Source organism: Pomacea canaliculata, linkage group LG8, assembly GCF_003073045.1.
Source record: "Pomacea canaliculata isolate SZHN2017 linkage group LG8, ASM307304v1, whole genome shotgun sequence".
Taxonomy (NCBI): domain Eukaryota; kingdom Metazoa; phylum Mollusca; class Gastropoda; order Architaenioglossa; family Ampullariidae; genus Pomacea; species Pomacea canaliculata.
Genome location: NC_037597.1, coordinates 19,216,995 through 19,240,194, shown reverse-complemented (window position 1 = coordinate 19,240,194; position 23,200 = coordinate 19,216,995). Strand labels below are relative to the sequence as shown.

Here is a 23,200-nt window from a genome sequence, read left to right as displayed (position 1 = left end):
CGGCCAGAAAGATAGTTGTTGTTATTGGTGTTGACAACCGTCGGCAGCGGCAGAATTAACTTGACATTTTCTATTACTGCGTAAACAAAATGTTCACGAAACTGCTGGAGATTATGTCATTTACAAATAACAACAAGGGAGTCACTTCATTTTAACTTTCTACAAACTGTGTTAAGCTTTGTCAGTCAAAATATACAGCAGTGATGTCGGTAAAAACAGAAATCCCAGGCGTAAATAACGCCGTGCAAAAGCTAGAAGAATTAGGTGAGGTTCACATGGCACATTTATCAAATAGTCCTGCTAAGCAGATAGCCTGTACTTTAAATTGAAAGAAATTTTGAACACCAAAAGCCATTAAACTGTCACTCAAAATACACGTGTTATTATATACTGTCCGTTAGAATAACCATTAGAGAAATGGTCACAGGCATAATATGCACATTTCAGACATTGTGTTGCTGCTAATTTAGTAAAGAAGCGTAAACAAATTTATATGTCTGTAAAATTTCTTCTATGAATAAGGAAAATTAAAAATACTGTTCCCACACATACCTGATAACATTTATTTGAATAATTAACTGCTGTTAGTTAAAATTAAAATTTTAAGGTTTTCTCACCTTATTTTAGTTGTTAATGTGGTATTTTATAAAGTGGATCTGATTTCTGATGTTTCCAAAAACTGTTGGCATACCTACTGTTTATATTAATCGTTTATATCTGTTAATCAGACACAAGTCCAGAACGGTGTGGGCACACATATATGCATATGTGTGTGTGTGTGCATGTGCGTAAATGTACGAAAATATAATATGAAAAATGTACGAAGATTGTAATTATGTAAATATGTTTTCAGCTGATCGAATGCAAAGTGACAAGTTTGGGTTCAGAAGCAGCGATCTAGAAAATATAGACATGGTCATTGAAGCCTTGCATGATCTGGTAAGTACAAAGTTTGTAAGGACTGTACAGTCCTTACAAAGTGCTTCAACACTTAAAATGTCATTGAATAGAATCTTATTAATTCACAAGAACAAATTTCAAATGTTTATTATTTATCCATTCAATCAATGCATACCACCTCAAGTATGATGCTTAAAGCTAACCTTAATTTCTTAATAATAGTTTTATATAAAGTTATCAAGTATGCATGTTTGTCATGATTTAGACTGTAAATTCTAGCTTATGATTGCTTCTTGAATAAAATAGCTTGTATCTCATAATATTATGGTCATATTCCATGCCAGAAGTAAATTTTGGAATTTTGGCTCTATCACCGAAATCTATCACTAATGATCATGTATATATTTGGTATATATTAAGTAACTTTGATGAACTTACTAAGCAGGAAAAAATACAAAAGTATGTGACAGGGATTTTACAATGTGTTCAGGTGGAAAAACTTGTATCACACAAATCACTTTTAGGACTGTCTCCAGACATAGAGTAACTCTCCAGCACATAACCAAAGTAAATGACATCAAGCTATAAATAGAAAAAAAATGCATATAAATTCAGAAAAAGCAGAAGGTATCCAAAACATTTAAGACAGGTGGCATATTGCCCAAAGAAAACTTGAGAGTTAGCTAAATGAACATATATTGGTAGTCAGAGATTGAATTTTTTAATGTTGTTGGTGACTGTTAGACCAAGACTCTGTTTGGATGGTTGTAGTACACGTACACTTTCTAGATAAGTTCAACATTTCATACTAGACAAAAAAAGAAAAGAGAATAAGAAAGGAGGAAGAAGTGGAAAAAGATAGATAACAGGAACACAAAACTTGTTCAATTTTTATTAAACTTTGTATTTATTCCTCTTTCCTCTCTGTCCTTCTATCTTTTTTTTCACTGTCATCATATGTCAAGTGAGGCTATTGACACTATTAGATAGTTTGAGCTCACTCATAATAATGCTTATTTTTACTGCTTTGATCATTACATCAATAATATTTTGATTAAGGAAGCTGAAAGGAAGCAGATGCATATGCTTTTGGAAACGGAGACTATTAAATCCAGTGTTCTTCGCCATCAGCTTAAGCTTCTTCCAGGCCAGATTCGTGATGAGATTAAAGGCAGGTTGTGAACTTCCCTAGCTCATGTTTTTAAAATGTCTTCATTCATGATTTTGCTATGTTAAATATTTCACATTGCTTTTCTTTACCTTTGTGGACAGCATTTTCTGTTTCTCTGTTTGGAATATAATTAGTTAATGGTCTGTAATGTACGAAGTTCTTTTGTTCTTTCCTGTTTTGATATAAGTTCTAAAATGTTATGCTACTGGATCTATTCGTACTGTGTTTCAGAGCTTTGCATATTAAGAGAACAATCTTTGTTTCTATTTGAGTGTAAATAATCTATGTGCTGCTACAAATATTTTAATTCCAGAGGCTGTCTTAGCAGCAAGACAGTTGAATGCAAATGTACTGTGGGAACTTCAGCAACGCCTGGAGAACATGAACAACAGTATTGCAGCCCTTGATGAGAAAGCACAAGAACTTGAGAAAGAAAATGCTGTTTTGTAGTAAGATTTTTTTTCATTGTAAATATGGGATTTTTCAACCAACTGAAATGAATAATTTTTTAATGATTATATCTGAAAAAAAAACTTCGTTTCATCTCATTGTAAACTAAATCCATTCATTTTTAAAAAAATGTGTGAATCATTCCACTGCCTATAATGGTTACACGAAAAGAGATGGAAAAATCAAATACTCAAGCATGTCTGTAAATAACTCTATAAATTTACTACAAATAAATATTATTATTTGACTCTATTGTGCATTTCATTTTTAATCTTTTTACTTATTTAACTATTTATTTGCTGCAATTGATAGCCCAGAAAGAGAACTCCTAAAGCAGCAGCATGAGGAAATAATTTCACAGCTAAACCAGGGGATGGCAGATAAAGCAGAGTAAGGATTTCACTTTGAGGTTTAATTTGTCAAATTAACTTGTTTTCTGCATTGAAGGGGCCATGTCTTTTACTATTCATTGACCTCTCACAATTACAGACATGCAATCAGGATGTTGTTTTCTAGGACTTGTTTTGGAAAGTCACAGCTTATTGTCAGGGTAGTTTATGTCAAATTTTGTTGATGAGAAAGTAGGCAGCATTGTAAGGCAGACGTACTAATCTTATAACATTGCTATTTGTATAATATCATCGCTTTGTATGTTAATGTGATTCTAGAATGCAGATCAGCTTAAATGAAACAAGAGACAACGTGAGACAAACCAATCAAGATGTGAGCTTTTTTAAATGTTTTCAGTCTTATAACATCTGTAATATTTATTTAGCATTTTGGGTTATATTCTATAGCAATAACATCAAGGCCTAACATTTTGGGTCATACAGCATGCAATAGTGTTAACACCTGCAATGTTTATTTTACCTTTTAAGTTTCCCATTATCACATTTTTCTTGCTTTAAATGGTAAATATGAGTCAAGGAAACTATTAGTCTTAAGTATAATAATTTGATTGTTTGATTGTATAATAATTTGATAATTTATTCAATGGCCATTGCCCTATAGAAGGAGGAACAAATGACAATAATAATACAATATGACATTTAAAAATAGATATGAAGATTAGAACTGCAAACAATGACTTCAAAACTACTTAGATACATAGATTAATCTTCCACTATAGACTTTCTAAATTGAAAAGCATAGAAAAGATATAATGCCAAATTCTTTAGAATTTTTTCATTTGTTGAAGCCAATAACAATCTCATTTTAAAACTTGGGGTTTATGTAGCATTTTCTTTGTATATATCTTACTCTGAAATGCTGTAGGGCTTTACAACAGAACATTTATTCGACATAATGGACATAGCAGGTCATATATAAAGTCTGTATGTCTTATATATCGAAAATAATGTACTGCAATACAGGACATACCTGCTCTAAATTTAGCAAAAACTTTCAGAAAAAAGTACTGTAAATTAATTTTCAAATATTTTTTAACAGTGCCTGAGATCCTTTATGTAAAATGAAAAGAAAATCTCTCACCACTATTAATGTGATCTTCCCATTTCTGCCACCTATGCACAAAACTTGTCGTTCCTTTGATTTGCCTATAAATAAATTAACTTACATTTTGTACTCCTTGATTCATCCATGCAAAGCCAAACACAAGAAAATAACTTTGTTCTAATGTTAGATATTCAGCTTATTTTAACCTTTACATCTAAATCAAAAAGCATTCTGTAAACTTTACGATGCAGCCTATCATCATTCTTACAAGTTTCAACCAGTAACAAACACATCTAGTCACTGAATTTACTGTTATTGGGTATCTGTGTAATTCATCATAGACTAGATCATTAGGAATGTGCCTATCTAACCCCAGGTAAAGTTTTAAGGGAACAATATTGAGATGCCATATGAAATCCCCACAGTTCTGCGCCATATTGTAATATAGGCAGAACTTGAACATAAGAAACTTTCAAAAATACATCTAAACTCATATTATTATAGGATCTAAGAGTTTTCATTATTACGAATAAACCTTTCTTTCATCTGCTTACCAAGTCCTGGCATGCTGCTGTAAAATTAAGCTTAGTAGAAAACAACATATAAACATAACGACAGGCATGACAACACTATTGTAGGTCCAGCATTCTCTTGTCCCTATAAGAACCTTAAATTGTCTTATAAGAACCCACCCTTGCAAAAAACTACAATATTACTTTTATATAAATTTACACTTAAGTCCAAGTTGGATGAAGCTATACTTAAATTATTTAGCTGATTTGGCAAGCCAGTCACTGATTCAGCTATCAAAATAATATCATCAGAAAAGTATTTGATTTTCTGCCATAAAGATCTATACTTGTCTCACACTCTATCTCAAGAACTATATATGCAGCACAGCACTTTCAAATAAAGATCGTCTCAATCTACATCACTTTTACGCTAAATGTGTCATAAAAACTAAAAGTGTTCACCTGCAGTCCTGAAAGGGTTAAAGAGCACGTCCACAAGAAGAAATATGTTCAAATTCAATTATTATTATTAAACATTTAACTTGAATCATCATGAGTGATTGAACTATATGATTAGATCTGAATTTGTTATTCATAGATCTGTATGATTTTGTTTTACAAGGAAAATATATTGGGTTTCAGATTGTTGATCTGGAAGATGGGATCCTGCAGCTTAAGGAGGATCTCATTCAAGAGAGAACACAAGCTCGTCAAGAAAAGAAAAAGCTGAAGGAGGCTGTGGTATAGAGTATTACACAATATCTCAAATACATTTACATTCTTTTACTCTTTGCATTCCACCAACATATCCTACTAAATAGCCATTTTCTTCATTTTTTGGGGGGTTGACCATATTTTGATGTTTGTTTCGGTTTATCTTCAGGCTGACACAGACCAGAAGACAAGGGAGCAGAAAGCACAAAATGTGATTAAGAAAAAGTATGTTTGTAATCATTAGAGAGATAGGTTCTTTTTGAACATATATATAGTTATGTGTTTTGTCAAGTTGTAATAATCATCAAGCCCTTCTTAAAAATTTTGAGTTGTAAGTTTACCTTTGTTTTTTGGCTGTTAAACCCATTGATGAACATTTTAGTGCTCTCCTTTAGTGCTCTGAATCTTTTGCATTATCAATTTTGAATACTTGTGCTTATCCTGCATGACCATTGCTATAGGATTTTTAAAAAATCTTTTATGATTACCCATAGATATATTTTTATTTGAATATTTCCTTTGTTTCAAAAAGAGAACTAGATGTGGCACAGGAACAGCTTCTAGAGAGCAAAGGCAAAATTGATGTATTTAATAAGGTAAGTGAAGAATGCATTTCTCACCATAAATAAGCTTTCATAATGTGTATGTGTGTGTATTTTTCTGTTTGCAACAGTTTTTAACAACAAAGCAAATTTAAAGAATGTTTACAAGATTAGTGCAGGAATTCAAAATTACACTGTACCACAGAAGATCATTATTCTCATATGATTATTCTCATTATTTCCAAGAAAATTGTCAAATGACTGAAGTTTTTATTCTGTTGTCAGTTGCTGTTTATGAAGATCTTTTCAGTTTGATTTAAAATTTCAGAAAAATGTATTGGGTACATTTGACAATGGTTTAACAAGATAGCTTTGGCATCAACTATAGTTGTGTATATCATTCATTACAGTCAAGATCCTAAAAATGTTTTTAGAACATAGAGCAATCTGAGAAGTCACGAGCCCGACTGGAGGAAGAGGAGCGTACATTGATCTTACAAATCTCTGATCAGCTCAAGAAAAATGACCAGATTCGCATCAAGGGGTTAGCATATATGTTGCTTATTCATACACCAAAAGCAAGCAGTAGAAGCCATGCAGTGTCTGCCTATGCATTCAATATTTCTTCAATTATATTACCATTGAATATATGGAAATGAGCTTGTATTTGAGGTCAGAATTACTTTTGACAGTGATATTCTGTAAGTTGAGAATTCATACAGTTGTGCCTCTGTTTATTACATTTTTTTTTTTTATCTCAGTCTCTTTTTTTGATCATGCCTACTTGGTATGCATTAATATGATCCCAAATGCAACTTTTGCAAAAAAAAAGGAAGAATATACTATTAACATTGCTAAATGTTACTTTATAAAGGCAGGTCTAAACTATTTTCTACTAGAAATCTTTTTTTTAAATCTAAATAAATAGCTGTTCTGTATTCTGTCAGTGTACAAATCCTCAATGAAAGAATTCAAGAAGAGAGAGACTTTGAAAAGAAGCAAAAGGAACTCATAAGAAAGATAAAGAAGGTAAGCTGGGGAGCTCTAAATGTTTGTAGAGTCATGATTTATGTCAGCAAGGTCTGCCACTTTACATTCAAAAGGGCTGCCAATGGGCTGGTCACAAGGAAGGTGATAATAAAGAGTCATTTTGATAAACTATTTGCATTTTATAATTGTTAAATTGGTAGTATCTTTCTTTCAAAATTATTACAACATGCAAGATATCAGCATCTATCTCTGTATTCTGCACCTTCACAATGTTATTCCTTCTGAAATACATGTATTTGATGTGACAATCTGAAATACATGTAGGTGATATGATAATCTGAAATGGTTTCTTTGTTCCTCTAGAGTGAAGCGGACTTGGATGCTGAAGACAAAAGAACTGTAGCTTTAGAGAAACAGAAAGATGAGCTGCTTGCAGGTGGGTCCTTATAGATAATGTCAAGGAATATTGAAAATATATGTTACCTTTATTATTATTATTACAAAAGTGTTGAAATATTTAAATTGCAGTAGTGCTGTTTTAGTGTTTACAAATATAATGGACATTTTTCGTAATCAGGTCTTCAGGAAAGGGAGACCACAAAAAGAGAAGATAAAAAGAGAATAAGTGAACTGGATGAACGGTTAGTTGATAAATTTGTTTCTTGGATATCATTCATTTACAGTGTTGTTGTAGAGGTCTGCTGTATGATTCCTTTCATGTTTCTTGGATTGTATATTTAAATAGTCCCATGTTTCTAAATTTGTTCAGTAAGTACTTGGTGTATTTAAACTTTAAGTACTGATTTGTGTGTTTTTCATATGCATGTGAGCATCTGCATGCATTGGTGTAAGTGAGAAAGAGGAGGTAAATGTTTGCCTGTGTTGGGATAACTATTTTACATGGCTGGGTACTGTGAGGTCAGAGAAGAAATAAAATGTTAGGGATGCCAGGGCAGGAGCATTCTGTAACACCTTGAAGGAAATAGTACATTTGTGATTGTTCAGATTAAGATATAACCTTTTTTTTCATAATCTTCACTTTACAAGACTGCAGATTGTGAAAGCAGCACTGAACTCCAAATCAGAAGAAATAGGGAGACTGCAGACAGAGACTGTTGACATGGAAAGTCAAACAGTGGCTCTGATAGAATCCCATCAGTGAGTAACTTTTATTATCAATTTTATTGTTAAAATTATCCAAATGATTAATGAGGAGGATTGCTGAGTGATATAATGGTTGTCTTCACAGCATAATGATGAGAGATATATGATGGTTGTCTTTACAGCATGATGGTGAGAAATATGACAGCTGTCTTTACAGTATAACAGTGATATATATATTTCTAAAGGAATACTATACTAATCTGGGATGTAGAATGTCAGGATATATTTTGCTTTTTTCATATGCAGGGCAGTGCTGGCTCAGCTAAAGAAACAGATAGAAGAGTGTCGGGATCTGTTGTCAAAGGAAAGAAAAGAAAGGTATAAGTGAGAACTCCTTTCACTAAAGACCTTTCTTTCCGAGAAAATGTTTGCATTTCTTAATTGACATAACATGCCTATTTTTTTTTTTTTTTTTTGTACTGAATTAGTGAAGTCTGTTTAGTTTAGTTAGTTTAGTCCTTGTTACTCCTCGAGGAGCGTAGGACCACAATGAAGTATGTAATTATAGGAAACAGCATCAGCAAATGTTGCTTATTGTTTTCATCCTGATTATGATCAGAATGGAGGCACAAGTACAGAAGGATGCTGTTTCCAAAACTCTGGATGATCTCAAAATGGAGACACAAACCTTCATGACAGAAATGTCTGGTTCAATTCAGGATGGAAAACGGAGACATGTTGAGCTCTCCAATGAGGTATGATGTTTTTGATTGATTTCGTCCTTGGAGAGAGCTCAAAAAGTCTACACTTGATAATATGTACACTTAAATTTATGGATTGTTTAAAAGGAGCTTCTGGAGCTGTTAGCACATATCCACCAAATGTTAGACTATCTGAGATATTCCTTTATCTACAGGGCATGCAGCTGCAAAAAGATCTGAAAGAAAATGAAACACAAATCAGTGCCCTGAGTGCTGACCTGGAAATGGCCCAGAACAAATATCAGGAGATGTTCAGCAAAATGAAGACGTACGTTGATGCCTTGAAGGTATGTTGTTTAACCATTGCTCCTGTTGTAAAAAAAAAAAAACAGAAAAGAAAAAAGAAAAAAGAAAAAAAAAAGAAAATGCTTGTTAGAGATCTGAATGAGCAGAGTGAAGCTTGATGAGGTACATGGCTTCAAGTACCTGGGTGCCATTTTTTCCAAAGATGGAAGCGTACCTTTGGATCAGGATTACAATGGTAACAGCTGAGATGGCCAAAGTGAGCAGAATATGGGACAGAAAAAGTACAAAGTTTACCAGAAAGTACAGACTTCACAAGTCCTTCATTGTCCCCATCCTGTTGTACAGTTGTGAGATATGGACCTCGCTTGTCAAGACAGAAAGACAGATTTAAGTATTGTAAACAAAATTCTCAAGGAGATTGTTTCATATCTCTTTAAAAAATGTAAATCCAACGAATTTATAGAAAGTGTGATTACCACCCTTGTGGTGCTTCAAGTTGGTCTGGTTTGAGCATGTCGTCCTCCAGGGAATTGTGGCAGATGAGCACTGCTGAAGTAGACAAGTGGAAGAACTGGATAGTGAGTGTGAAGGAATGGACCAACTGCTTCATAGAGCTGCTCACAACTATCCAAGACCAGCTCAGATGGTGCTCCTTGGCCCCTGCTGCATCTAATCTGGTTTCTACCCTTACCCCTCAATGATAGGTACTATCAGGCCAGCCCCATGGGTGGGCAACTTCCATGGGGATTGGCTGGTACCAGTTAAGAGATGAGTGATGATGACATTTTGTAAGTGTACATACTGATTTGAACAGATATTGAGGAACTGTGCGTGCTGTTTTAATACAGATGTCGAAGAGCTGTGCACAGTTTTATACAGATAGTGAAGAGCTGAGCCTACTTTTGTACCTTCTGTGCTTGTTGAGTGGATGGTGAGTGAGTGAAGATTTTTCACTTGTACTGTATGTCAAGAAATTTTTGTGAGACATGCTAACCATTTCAAATTAAGGTTGCACAGCAAATTGCACAAACACCTATTGGTTAACTATTTCAGTTTTATCTGCAACCATATTTGAGACAACCAGAAAGACTTGGGCAATTTTAATGTGATAAGTTGTTGTATTATCCAAAGTTCCTGTAAAATGATATTTGCATCTGTAAACAAGTAATGATGACTGTGCACTGAGGGCAGATAATCAATTACCAAAGAGCAGCATTTAAAGAAAGGCAAAGGACCAGGAATCATGCTGTACTAAGAGTAAGCCTCCAGAGTTTGAATTCAGTGGCATGTAACAATGACTGTTACATTTTAGTTTTTCGTGTTGCAGTTCTAAGGGTTCAGTGCATGAAACAATTTATGTTATTTTTACTTGGCTATCGTGCTTACATTGACATTTACAAACTGTTGAAAAGTTTGCAAATAGTATTTTTGTTCATGACTTATAGTCTCTTTCATTGTCTGTTAAATGCTTGATACTGTGGGAGAGTGCATATATTTTCATCTATATTGTCATATATTTCCTATATATACACTTTATTCATATATCTACATCATGGTTATTCTTTGCACATTTCATTAGTAGCTGTATCATACTCCTTGGTGAACCATCATTTAAAAAAGTAGAAAGACTGGTTTATTAAGTAGGTTATGATAAAGGCAGGCATCATATACAAACCTACACATTCTACGTTCTAATTTAAAAACAAACTGTTCTTTGAATTAGGGTGGGGGGTAAATTACTTGACATGTAATATGTAATGAGGATAAAGAGTTATAAATTATAGTAGAAGGGGCAATGGGGCAATGTGAAAAAAGAGAGGGTGGGGGTAAATTATTGTAGAAAGGATAAAGGATCGATGATAGAGAGGATAGAAGGAGAGAGGAAAAGAAGGAAAAATTATTGTCAGTTCTCTTTTAATGTCTTAATTAATTTAATCCAGCAAGAGTTGTTCTACTATGGTAAAGAAAACCTCTGAAGCATATAATTTCAGTCTTTTTAAGTCTCTATATTTTGATCAGTAGGATCACACTTTTTTTATTGTCCAGTAGCTTAACTAACCACTCATATTTTTGTTTTTATTTTGTTGTTGTTGAAAACACTGCATGTCTTATTTTAGCTGTAGACATATATTTCTGTTGAAGTCACAGTAATTACAGTCACCTACCTATGATTTTTATATTATTTTTACTGCAGCACTTTTCACTCCAAGTGAAATGGCTGGGAAGTTATACATGAGCAAAAATTTTAGCTCATTGCTAACACCAAAATGGTGTCATCATTAAAACAACATTGATCCATATAATAATTGTAGTGGGAAAATGTTGGAGTGGATTGTGTACATTAGAGGTCACACAGTTTGAATCCAGTGACCGATGAAAGTTATTAGTGTAAACTCAAGCAGAGCAAATAAGTTATATTTTCTGTTACTTTAGGATGATTTGCTTTGAGAGACATGCACCTGTATTTTCTGGCTATAATCACTGTTGTCTAAAGGACTAATTTAGCGTGAAAGCCAAGACTGCTGTGATATTGATGATGATGATGATGATGTAGTTTTATAGCGCGCCAGTATCCGCATCACAAAGATGCGCTCAATGCGCGGTGATCCCAGCAAATATATACACAAGCGTGAAAAACAGCTGGGGGAATTCTCTCGGGAGGTAAAATGGGCGAAGCGAAATTGTGAGAAGTTCAAGGTCACAAGTACACATCTTTTCACGAAGAATAACCGTTGTACAGTACCTGTTGTTGACATAGAAACACACTCCGCCGCCACGCGCCTTGCCAGTAACTGCAGCAGATCTATCAGATCTAAACGGGCCAGAGAAGCCGGCGATGTCTAGATCAGCGTCACCGTCGTGTAGCCATGTTTCTGTAAACGGCAACAAACAAGTATCCCTATGCAGTCGAAAGTTGTGTATCCACACCTCAAGCTCATCAATCTTGCCACGAATCAACTGGACATTGGAGAGCAGGATAGAAGGAAGAGGTGGAGATCTGCGTCGATCGTCCAGACAAAACTTCTTGAGTCTCCGCTTCACACCGCCTCTGCGTCCTCTCCTTCTTGATCTGCGAAGTGGAGGAAGCCATGCGATGTCGACTTGCAGCGCCCAAAAACTCCGGGTAACAGAGGGAGATGAACGAAGACGGAGCAAGAGCTCGCGGGAGTAGAGAAGCCGTGGACCAGCATGAAATAAGCTGACCGCCATCTTAATAATGTCGGCAAGTGGTAACGGCCACAGCCATCCAAAATGATAAACGCATGCCTAACACAATGAACGTAAAAATCATCATCACTAGACACAGACGCAACACCCTAAGTCTATAACTTGACAACTAACCTACACAGGGTGAGACGAAAGCGATGAAAAATTGAAATAAATTTCAATCAGAAGTGAGAGCTGCAGACGTCGCACAGCTAGGAGCGGCCATCTTAGTTCCATTTTCATAGAAGGGACCTATAGCCTCTGTTGAGCATGTATAGTAGTATATAGAACATGGCACATATACGCATGCATGCACGCACACGCACAGAGGAATAGATACATAACTAGGTTTGGTGGTAGGGGGTAGTTATACTGTCCGAATGACAACCCCATGACCGAAGGAGAGCGGGAGGGGATCAACTGTGACAGGATGGAGGTGCGGGTATGTTTTGGAGAGAAGTCGGGTGAAGAGGGCAGGAAGACAGAATGTGAGGGTACAGCGTAGAGGTGAGAGCTACATTTCATCAAGAGCGCTAGTGTGTAGTGTGGAGGTTTTGTCTTAGCCAGAACCATCGACTGGCGTAAAAGTAAATAGACTTAGAACCCATGAGAGTGTTGTGTTTGTTCTTGTGGTGAGGTTGGGAAAGCAACTCCCATCTACCCTGTTACATTTTTGGTACCCCAATGTTTTCTACCCTGTTACACACGCGCAAGACATAAGATGCATAATAAATAATGTCCACGACACTGCACTCTGTTCAGAAATTAAGCAAAGGGTACCAATGACAGATTTTCATAATCCAAGGTTCAATCTTGTAAACAGGAAGAGGTGCAGTTTCTTGAAAATGCAAAGAGAGAGAAGAGCAAGCACCTGGAGGAGCAGACGCCCATCTTCAATGACCTGGAAGAGCATTTTGAGAAGCGGACCCAAGATTTTGAGAAAATGAAAAAAGATGTTGTGGGTATGTGGTGCAAATACATAAGTACACTTTCGTTTTCAATCAAATACTTTCAGCAATTTACAAAACTGACTTTAATGTGGAGCAGTGTTCACAACAAACTATTTTTGTGAGTGTAGCAAGTAAGCAAAAGGTTTGTAATAAATAAGTAAACAAACTCCATTCAAAAATAATGGCTTTTCACACATTACTGCTTACTACAAGCATTACCCTTCCACAGCTTGCTGTTAAGGACACACTTTTCTCTTTTGTCTAAAATGATCACCAGTGATGAAGAACCAAAGACAGAGCCTAGAGGATGCTGTAAGAAAAGCTAAGAGAGAGAAAGATGGACTAAAAATACCACAGGTTTGGTACACTCTTATGTTTGTCATTGAATCAGTTGGACTGAAGCAAAAAATAAATGCATTGCATATTGTTTAGGCTGGAAGAATGGTACATTTAAGGTAATTTTTTCTGATACTGTATTAGAATCTGCATATGAATTTGTTGTGGTAATGTACGTTCTGCTTGGATAAATATCTCTACTTGCACAATGAGGAACATATGGGTGCATGCATGCATATATATACATAGAAATGCACACACCTGGTTGCAGGAATCCTTGCGCTTGGAGTTAAAGGAAAAGAGACAAGAGCTTATGAAGCAGCTCAAAGAGCATGGTGCATCCACTCAGGAAATGGAGACACAGATCTTCGCTGCAGGATGCAAACTGCGCACTCTTATGGAAGAAAATGACAAAATTGAAAGTGTGAGTCTCTCATTTTGGCATATTGCAAACACTGCTGGGAAAATCAAAATATAAAAACTGAAAGTATTGTCAGCTCTTGGCACAGAATTCTGTTACTAATATATAGTTAATGTATCTTAAAGACCTGTCTATGTCTCTATGACAAAGTGTCATGCCATGTCTCATGACCAAACCAGACCAGCTTTGGCCTTTTGACTGTTACGAGCAGGGGTTTCTAGTGTCCTGAGTGTGGTGACTGTGCTTTGTGCAAAGTCATTGGTTTTATGTTCCTTGTATAAGATCTGGAGCAGCCTCATCCTCAGGCATTTGTTCTTGAATAGCTGGATTCTTCTCTCCTTATTGGCAAGCTGAGTTCATATGTTTTCATATATACATTTCATATGTTAAAGCAGAATTGGTATTACAAGGGAGTTGTATAGGTTGTACTTCATAGTAAATCTGATGTTATGGCTGCACCAGATCTTGTCCAGCCTAGTCATTGCTGCTGTTGATGTCATCAGTGACACATAATTTCTGCCTTGTAACAAAGCAGATTTAAAACACCAGAACATACACAAGAGATAATTAAGATTGAAAGTGGATATAAATTTTTCTGGGTACACTCTGTAGAAAAGAGATTTAGAGGTTTTAGTTGTGATTGAAATAACAAAAGGTTAGTATTCAAATGTATAGGTTCTGAAAAATTTATATAGACTAGAACATTTGTATTCTAAGCTTTTATAGTGTACATTGCTTGAAGCTTATAGGTTGTCAATCAGTTATGCACAACCGTCATGAAAAGGAAAGCTTGCTTTAGAAGATACAGCTTCATAAGTGTAGCTGCTTGGTTTCCTGTGAAGAAAGAGTTGTACTATGCATTAATATTTTGTTTCTCTAATTTATAATGGTTTTTAAATAGCTCTTTTGTGGTCTCATGTTGATATTATTTTTGTATCTGCAGTCCTGTATGAGACTGGAAAAAGAACTGGCAGACCTTCAGGTGAAGATGAAAGAACTTGAACAAATGAAGATAGGCTTGGAGGCTGAGCTTGCTGAACAAAAAAGTGAGAATCTTTTGATATGATTTTGATGAATGTATGTTTATATGTGTGCACCTGCAAATATATGGGGAAGTGGAAGCCAGGTGGTTAGTGATGGCATTCGATCTGAGAAGTACACTGGTTCAATACTCATATAGTGCAGCTTACTTACCTTAGTCAACCCATGAATACACGTTCATGGTCAACCCAGGTCAGTCAGTTATCTCTTGACCAGCACCTGTCGTGGGGAGCACATATATAGACACCACAGCCACTTGCCTATTGTGGGCGATAGTCAGCAGGTCCTGTACAGGACGACCAGTCCTGCATTGAAATTTTGTAAGCCAGTTCTTTCTCTGACCATTGCGGCATTGGCTACCATCTAAGGTTCCCTGAAGGATAGTCTTCGACAGGGTGTTGTGCCGGATCTCATGGCCAAAGAAGACAAGCTTACATTACTTGACTGTTGAAAGTAGAGGTTCCTGGTGTCCTACAAGTATGGCAATCTTGTTGCATACAAAGTCATCGGTTCTATGCTGTTTGTATCAGATTCAAGAGCAGCCTTCTTCAGTCTTCAGCTGGAAGTACAGGTCTTTGCAGTATTCAGCCCATCGGTTGAATACAGTATTGCTTTCTGTGAGAAAGTGGTCATTGCTGTCCTTGATGACTGAAGTCTTGTGCTGATCTGTCGTTGTGACTCAACTGGCAGGAATGGGTACCTAACTACAATGAGGGTTGGGGAAGGCAAGGTAGTGACGGAGAGGAGAAAGGCACTGCTCTCACATAAAACTGGCCCCACGAAAAGTGAGGTTTCTAACACCTCATTCCCTAATGACCTGACAAAGCTTATGGGATGACTTTTACCTGTAAATGCATCATACTATTTTTGTTGTCACTAAACGTTTGCTGTATAAGACTTTTGTTTCTTTTATTTTTAGATGACCTCATAAAGAAGTGGGATACTGATGCTATGATGCAGAAGGTAATTATTTAAAATGTTGAAATACACATAATCTGATTTAATATTTTGTAAAATTTTGGAGTATTGTTTTTATAGTCAGTGACAGTTTTGGTAATTTATAGTTTCTTTGTTATTAATCCCACAGTGGGCTATATTGTTTTTATAAAAACTTACAAGACCAGTTTGCTGGATGTTCATTTTGCTTTATCTTTTATTGTTCAATTTTTCTTTTAGTTCTTTGCAACAAGAGATGAAGCCATAGCAGAAGCATTTAGCAAACTCTTAACACATACATCGGAACGTGAACATAAAATAGACCAGGTGACAACACGTCTGAATGAAGAATTGCAGGAACTGTCTCAGTTTCTGGACAGCATAGCCTCTCGGCGTCCTCCTGGTAACTCAATCCTAACAATTACAATAGAACATTTGCTGACCAACACAAACATTTCTGCTGAAAAAGTATCTAATGTTCTCGGGAAAGCATGGCTGAAGTAAAAAACAATAAATTCTTTGCAGTTACATTAATTAGAGTCACATTGTTTCGTTTTGAGATCTCTTTTAAGATAAAACACTGGTGTCCCAAGCTGTTGTTCTTCAAAGAACTTTCTTATAGTAGATGTTTATTTGAAATATAGTGTTTGCTATGAAGTCATTTTGAAACAGTTTTAAAACCTAGTGAAATGCAGTTCAAACAGCGTAATACATTTACATTGCTCAGTAGTTTCTACATTTGAAAAAAATCTTTTATGCCCAGCATATATGGGAAGAAAGCAAGTGTAGCTTTTCCACAGAAACATAACTTATATAGGGACAAAGCTAACATCATTCTGGTTCTTCCTTTAATGTGTTGTAGCAAGTGTAAAAGGTTTTATTACAATGAGTTCTTAAACTTGTTTACATCACTGAAATCTGTGTAATTATTTTTGTCGCAGGAACAGGACGACAAGTCAGGTACCACATGTCTAGCAGTAGCAGTCATTTCCTGAAGGAGGAATTAAAGAGGCTGTATTTTTTATATATATATAGAACTTCTTCAGCGTTGGCAGTTTCAAGCCTATTGTGGGCATATTATTTGCCATTCAAGTACATGTATTTTCAAGAAAAAGTATTAAACTTGTCTTTTAACCTCCTTGAACCCATATGATGCCAACATAACACCTCAGATTCATGCGCCCATTCAGTTTCTTTTTAAAAGGTGGATGTTAACCTCCAGTGTTGTAGTTTAGTGTACATGTATTAATATTTCATCTCAATCATATCCTCAGATGTAAATATATTCAGCAAATTTGTAATGTTTACAGAAGTACAGTTACATCGCAGCAGAGTCGTCGAAGCCGTAGTCGCAGCAAGTCAAATGAAAGAGAGATTTCATCGAGAGGGAGTCAGCGACGCAGCCATTCACGTGAACAGAGTCGTAGCCAGTCACAGTCTTTACAGCACAAGGGTATTACTTTTGATGACAAAGAAAATGCGTAACCCTCTGGCAAGAAAGGTTAGGTTACATGCATCTTTTGAATAAAGTAGATTAACTTCTTGATTACTAAAGCTGTATTAATATAAATCTCTCATCCTGTATGTATTCAGCTTTGCATCCTAACTCTTATTGCCAGTCTAGTTGTCTTCTAGACACAGTACAAAGTGGATATTGAAATAATTTTACTATGCTGGTTGAAAAAATAAATTATATGTGAATGTAGCAAAAACTTGACTGATTTGAAACTTATTAAAAAAAAAAACGTCAATTTTTTTTCCAGGATAATAATACAAAGCCAGAGGGTTTCGCAAATCTGCAAGAAGACTCTAGGACAAAGTGCATTCCCAGACTATATAGACTGTGGCAAATTAGCTTTTTCTCAGCTTTAAGAAAGTTTGCAAAGAACTGCTACAGATGTACACCATTCTCCAAGATCCTGACCTAATCCTCTGTATCCCTAATGTGTTTGGCAGGGTCCATACTATTTTCAAGGAAATAAATAGACCAATAGACCAATCAACATAGTTGTCAATAGTTGTGATTATGGTCCATTGACTAGTCTGCCTGCTTGTTTTATTCTGCAGATTTATGACTCTATCCTTACTGTTTGTTGTCCCAATTCCTATTTGTATCATCTATGTTTGTCTTTTTATTACTAGTTGCTTCTCCTTCCATCCTTCATGTCTTCAACTTGTCTTAATGTGATGAAAACATTCTCCTTCATAAGCATGATCGTGTGCTCTATAAATCACACGTTTATCATTATTATTAAAGTGATGTATCATTTCATGCCTTGAGCATGGAGTTTCTCATGCAGGCACCAACCCAAACTTCCATATAATGATCAGAGAGATATTCTTTAATATTATGAACACATTGCTGAAAATACAGCAATAAAGACCAGATAAGCTTAAGATCTAGCAAAGTATTTAAAAGCAATATATCATATTGTGGATATATTAGAAAATAATGTAAACATATCAAATGTAAAAAGTCACATTTTATTTTTTCTTTTAAAACTATACATATTCTGAATACAAATATGAAACAAATGCACTGACAAGATCCACTTACTTTCTGTTTAACATACATAGAGCACATTCTTAAACAACATCAAGACATACAAATGTAGTTTTCCAAAAATGGAAGACTACAATGTGATACTGAATTCATACACTGCTTTTAGTGATCAGGCAAAACAAGTGCAGATGGAAACGCAAACTGGAACAGTTTACTAAGGAATGTTGGCTGTATATTAAACCCGTTGTAAGGTACATTATTGCTTATGGGTTAATAACTTGAATAAGCCACAAACTTGCATAAAGGTGCCTTTTGTGGTCAGTTTTGCCAATCAATGACTTTGGCAGCCACAGAAGCATACGAGTAGAATAGGTAAAAATCTAGTCTCCTTTTTCCATCTTGGTCCACTGGAGTGTGGCCTTGTAAAGCTTTTCTTGCAACTCTTTGCTTGTCTTCTGCTCATCAAGCTTCACCTCCTGGCAGTCTCTGCAACAAAGTTTACAAGTATTTACAAGAGAACTATCTTGCGTCTTCAGTACCTGTTGGCTCAGGTTTATGCTACACTGGATATGGCTGCTTGGTGGGGCTAAGAATGTTATTCTGCTTGATCTAGAATATGAAGTAACTTTACTACTTACCACAGATTCTGCTACAGACAATGCCATCAAGCAGCACCTGGCTAATACATCAATTCTAAACTTACAAACCAAAAGTTCTCAACCATTTGCTCTGCAAGGTAGCATAGTCCAAGTAGGCTAACTGCATCCATTTAGGTTCAGTGTACAGTCCAACTAGGCTCACTGGGCTAATGGGTCATACTCTATATAAAATGTCTGTAGGATTCAAAAGTTGTAACTATACCTCAGCATATCACAGATAACAGTGTTCAGTGTTACTTTGTTGTGACATAATTACAAAGTTGAAAGAACAATTATATAATATCACCCAAAAAAATTTGCAGTTTATAATTATTAATCAACCTTAATCATGGTTATCATGATAAATGTAATACAGATATTCCTACATGCACTTAAGCTGGGTTGCTCTCTCTCTTTCTCCTATAAAAACACACTGCTTACTTGAAGTATTTCCCACTGACTCCTTCCAGTTCTTCTGCTGTGGCACAGAAAATTGTGACCTGCGCACCATCTTCACAAGTCTTCATGAGAAACCAGACAAAAGGTCCAAAACTGATTCGAATAAATGAGTTGTTTTTGAATGGCATGTGGCGATGGGCTTTGCTATTCACAACACCAGGGTTCACAGCATTCACAGTTACCTGAGTCTCTGGAAAATATAAACCTTTTCCTTTGCAATATGTATACAAATTTACTGTATATGCTCCAAAACCACGTTTATTATTAGTTTCTTGTTTGTAACCATAATTTCTCATCCTTATTTAGCATGTCACACACCAGTCAAAGGGTTCTACAATAAAACTCCTAAAGTGAGCAAGCAATAAATAAATATTTCTTTTCATACTTCTTATAAATTTGCAGCATATAAGCCAAAAGTAACAGAGAAGTCTAAAAAGACTGATGCTGAGAAATGCACATTTAACTTCAACCTGAAAGTCTATACTTTTTGCAGATCCCAAATAATATTCTGATACATGTTCACATATAATGAATTGTGAAAACAGAAAAGAAGACAAATATCAAAGCATCGGACTAGACTTTAAGACATTTTTGCCATATTGGGATAGTGTATCAATGCCACAAAGATAGAAAAGGGTAAGAAAGGTGTAATACTATAGCATGTAATTATCAAATGTATTAAATAGTACCTTTTAGTCTCTCTGAAAGATGAAGAGTGTACAAGAGTACAGCATACTTGCTCTGTGCAAATGCTGTGCCAGGTGAATATTGGCCTGTCAAACTGATGTTGTCAAAGTTTATCTCCCCTAGATTTGCTGCTGCAGCTGATGTATTGATAATACGACTGGGTGCTGAAGCCCTGAGCTTGTCAAGTAGCAGTTCCGTCAGCAAGAAGGTTCCTTTGCATCGGAAAAATAAATCATAAGGCAAAAATTACAGAACCTAATTGTTAGCATTTATTTGTCAAACAGTGTACTTATTGTCTACGGGGCTAACTGTCCTTGGAAACAACAGCATATTACCATAAAGAGGTACAGTCAAATCTCGCTACTATGCCACCTACCGGGACCGAGCAAAAGTGGCATAGTAGCGAGGGTTCGTAAAAACGGCTTTATTTGCTCAAGTTACCGGTCAGTCCAAAGCTCTCAAGAATCGTCGGCTGGCGCTAGCTGTCTCTTCTCATTCTCCCCCTCACCTCTTCATCCTCCATCCCTCCCAACCACATCCGCGCACCTGCATCCTGTCGCTAGTCGACCCCTTCCCGCTCTCCCTCTGTCACGTGACTGTCACCCGGCCAGCGACCACCCCCCATCGCCAACCTCCACCCTCCCTCTGTGCGTGCTAGGTTCCATCCACCTAACTGCCATGTCCCACACTACCATATACATGTAATAATCGAGCACTGCGTGGAATTTCACAACTTGTGCCTTTTAACAGTCACAAAAAAGTGGCATAGTAGCGAGAGTAGGTGGTGGCATAGTAAATTTTTTTTACATTGAATTTATAGTCAGGACCGAGCAAAAGTGGCATAATACCGAGAGTGGCATAGTAGCGGGGCGGCATAGTAGCGAGATTTGACTGTATTCATGTTTATACTACTAGTACAGATCAGTAGTGAATCTAGTTTAAATAAGCTGGCATTTAATGTACAGATCATATGCCACAAAAGAAGAATGGAAAAAAAGCCATAAAAATTACCTAAATAATTCACACCCAGCTGTAGTTCAAAATTATCTGATGTTTTTGCCTCAGGACACATGTTGACACCAGCATTATTGACCAGCAAGTGCAGATGTTGTTCCTCTGCATTATAAAAATCATTGAATTAAAACTTAATATTTGGTTCCTCAATTCTTGTCAACAGCCAATGAGTTCAAGTATACACATCCCAGAATGTAAATACAAGCATTCATTTTCAAAGCAAGCAAGGATTAGTATACAAATACATCATTTGCCTTCGTTGAAACATGAACATTACATGCCTTAGTTGATGAATGGACTTGATAGGTTTTGGCAGCTGAAGATAGTCTCAGTCTGCAGTGTAACATATGGCATATGGTGGACTTTCTAAGAATCAGCAAAGTGGAAAATGAATCCTAGTGAAAGTCAATAATTCATACAGTTTTTTGTTGAATCTCTATGATATGCATTCTGCTTAAGTTTCCTAGGCCACAATCCAGGACAAAAACAAATTTAGAACTGAAAAACAGGTTATCTGCCTGAAATATTCGATGAATTTCTGCTTCCCAAGACTGGTTGTGGAAAAATGCCCCTGTAGCATGTTCACACAACTGGGGCTGGTAAATGTTAGTTGTTTAGGCACTCTTTACATCTCATGCCATCTTTCTCTATTATTAGCCAAGGCCATTTGTGCAGCCATATGAAACAAAAGCTCCACTAGATGCATGATTTTTTTTTAACCTGAGGTCTCAGCCCATATCTTTTGCCATCCTCAGATTCACTGACAATGTTTTCAATTTTACACACAACTTCCGCAAGGCACAAGATTAAGTTTCTGTTGTTCTTTTTTAAAAATCTTTGTCGACTGCTGCTGTTTCAGACATAATTTTTTTTCACGAATGAAAAATGAAGCAGATTTGAAAGTTTTTTGTTCGCTTGATTCTAATACTTGTGAAAAGTCAAATTAATTTCTAATGTGTGCATTTCACCACCATGCTTCTTGGAGCAAAATTTGGAGCTGGTTAGGTCATAAATAAATGGTAAGTTGGAAAATTATCCAATAATTTACACGGACTCTAGATGGTTGATTTCAAACCAGTCTGAAGAATGCCAACGATAATTTTTGAAGTGCTCTCATTATCACACCATGCACCCCTATGCCAAACTTTGTAGGAAAGGCTGCAGCCTAGAATACCCTCTACGATTACACACATCACTGGTATTTTTTTTTCTGCCACACATTAACAGTATATGCACACACCCGTATATATACACATACATACATGAACACACACTTACTTTCTTTGAATTTCTCTACAAATGCATGTATTGACTTGAAGGATGATAGATCTAGTTGCATGAAAACAACGTTTATGTTGCCTGTCTCCTTCTGTATTTCACTGGCAACAGCATGGCCCTCCGTTTCATTTCGGCAAGCCAGGATGACACGAGCACCTGCAAAGGCTACCCAGTATTATTCATCGGTCTCTACAGGTATTACATAAACCCCAATCACCAGAAAAATGTTAAAATAAAAATGTCCATAATTTCCTTAATTGGTCTTCACATACCTCTTCGCGCAAACTCCATTGCTATGGCTTTACCAATTCCAGAATTGGCTCCAGTTACCACTGCTGTTTTTCCATTGAGTTTTCTTCCTCCAACACATTTTGGACCTCGCAACCAGGTTCTGAGGAGATATAAGTGTGATAGGATTGCTTCGTGTTGCACTTTTATGAACTTGCACCCAAATTTTAATAATAGTCTGTTAAAATGTATCGTTTTATTAAAACTTAAAAGAGAGCATAAAACAGCATATATTCACAAATAATGGACCAAAAATCCCCCAAACACACAACAAATTAAGGTATAACCAAAAACCATAAACTTATACTGTCTTCGGCGAAAACTAAATTTTCGCTCACCTCAAAGCATAAATCACTCCAGTGCCAACAGCAATAAGAATAGGCCACCACGATCTAAAAATTGCATCGGGATTTGGCATATTTTCTATAAAGTCTTTCATATCTCTGGCCATGACTGAAGTATAGTTAAACACGCTTTCAGACCACCGGCTACAAATTATAGTCTCTCGCTTACAAGAACAGGCAGACGCAATTTGTTAACATGAAATGATTAATTGGAAATTAAGGGATATGCTCAGTAATATTGGACGAAATTGTT

The 23,200-nt window shown here is 36.0% G+C and overlaps 2 protein-coding genes across 3 annotated transcripts; one reads left to right on the top strand and one right to left on the bottom strand.

Annotated features, from left to right (window-relative positions):
* Positions 1-19: 19 nt before the first annotated feature.
* LOC112570235 (coiled-coil domain-containing protein 175-like) lies at positions 20-17,741 on the top strand. Of its 2 annotated transcripts, XM_025248576.1 has the most exons (27): positions 20-264; positions 854-939; positions 1,960-2,071; positions 2,385-2,520; positions 2,834-2,911; positions 3,190-3,244; positions 5,131-5,229; positions 5,372-5,427; positions 5,735-5,798; positions 6,179-6,288; positions 6,692-6,773; positions 7,098-7,170; positions 7,312-7,375; positions 7,782-7,892; positions 8,145-8,216; positions 8,458-8,593; positions 8,755-8,886; positions 10,037-10,102; positions 12,876-13,014; positions 13,280-13,359; positions 13,610-13,762; positions 14,703-14,805; positions 15,720-15,763; positions 15,977-16,139; positions 16,678-16,696; positions 17,047-17,237; positions 17,500-17,741. In XM_025248576.1, the coding sequence occupies exons 1-26, from the start codon at positions 204-206 to the stop codon at positions 17,219-17,221; spliced, it is 2,469 nt and encodes an 822-aa protein (XP_025104361.1). In that variant the 5' UTR covers positions 20-203; the 3' UTR covers positions 17,222-17,237; positions 17,500-17,741. The 2 variants fall into 2 exon arrangements, with proteins under 2 accessions (XP_025104361.1, XP_025104363.1); XM_025248578.1 differs by lacking the exon at positions 10,037-10,102.
* Positions 17,742-18,206: 465 nt separating this feature from the next.
* LOC112571056 (retinol dehydrogenase 12-like) lies at positions 18,207-23,134 on the bottom strand. Its single transcript, XM_025249851.1, has 7 exons — positions 22,942-23,134; positions 22,588-22,706; positions 22,316-22,471; positions 21,035-21,139; positions 20,026-20,235; positions 19,319-19,526; positions 18,207-18,725 (listed from the first exon to the last, which is right to left on the bottom strand). Exons 1-7 carry the CDS (start codon positions 23,052-23,054, stop codon positions 18,620-18,622), a joined length of 1,017 nt encoding a protein of 338 aa, XP_025105636.1. The 5' UTR covers positions 23,055-23,134; the 3' UTR covers positions 18,207-18,619.
* Between the last annotated feature and the right edge of the window lie 66 nt (positions 23,135-23,200).

Bases quoted from the DNA above. Each gene is read 5' to 3' on its own strand.
- LOC112570235 (XM_025248576.1), top strand. From the start codon at position 204: ATGTCGGTAAAAACAGAAATCCCAGGCGTAAATAACGCCGTGCAAAAG. The intron at 5,230-5,371 runs GTATAGAGTATT...GTTTATCTTCAG, and splicing joins AAAAGCTGAAGGAGGCTGTG to GCTGACACAGACCAGAAGAC. The intron at 8,217-8,457 runs GTATAAGTGAGA...GATTATGATCAG, and splicing joins TCAAAGGAAAGAAAAGAAAG to AATGGAGGCACAAGTACAGA.
- LOC112571056 (XM_025249851.1), bottom strand. From the start codon at position 23,054: ATGGCCAGAGATATGAAAGACTTTATAGAAAATATGCCAAATCCCGAT. The intron at 22,472-22,587 runs GTATGTGAAGAC...TAGCCTTTGCAG, and splicing joins AATGGAGTTTGCGCGAAGAG to GTGCTCGTGTCATCCTGGCT. The intron at 18,726-19,318 runs GTAAGCAGTGTG...ACTTTGTTGCAG, and splicing joins GTCAGTGGGAAATACTTCAA to AGACTGCCAGGAGGTGAAGC.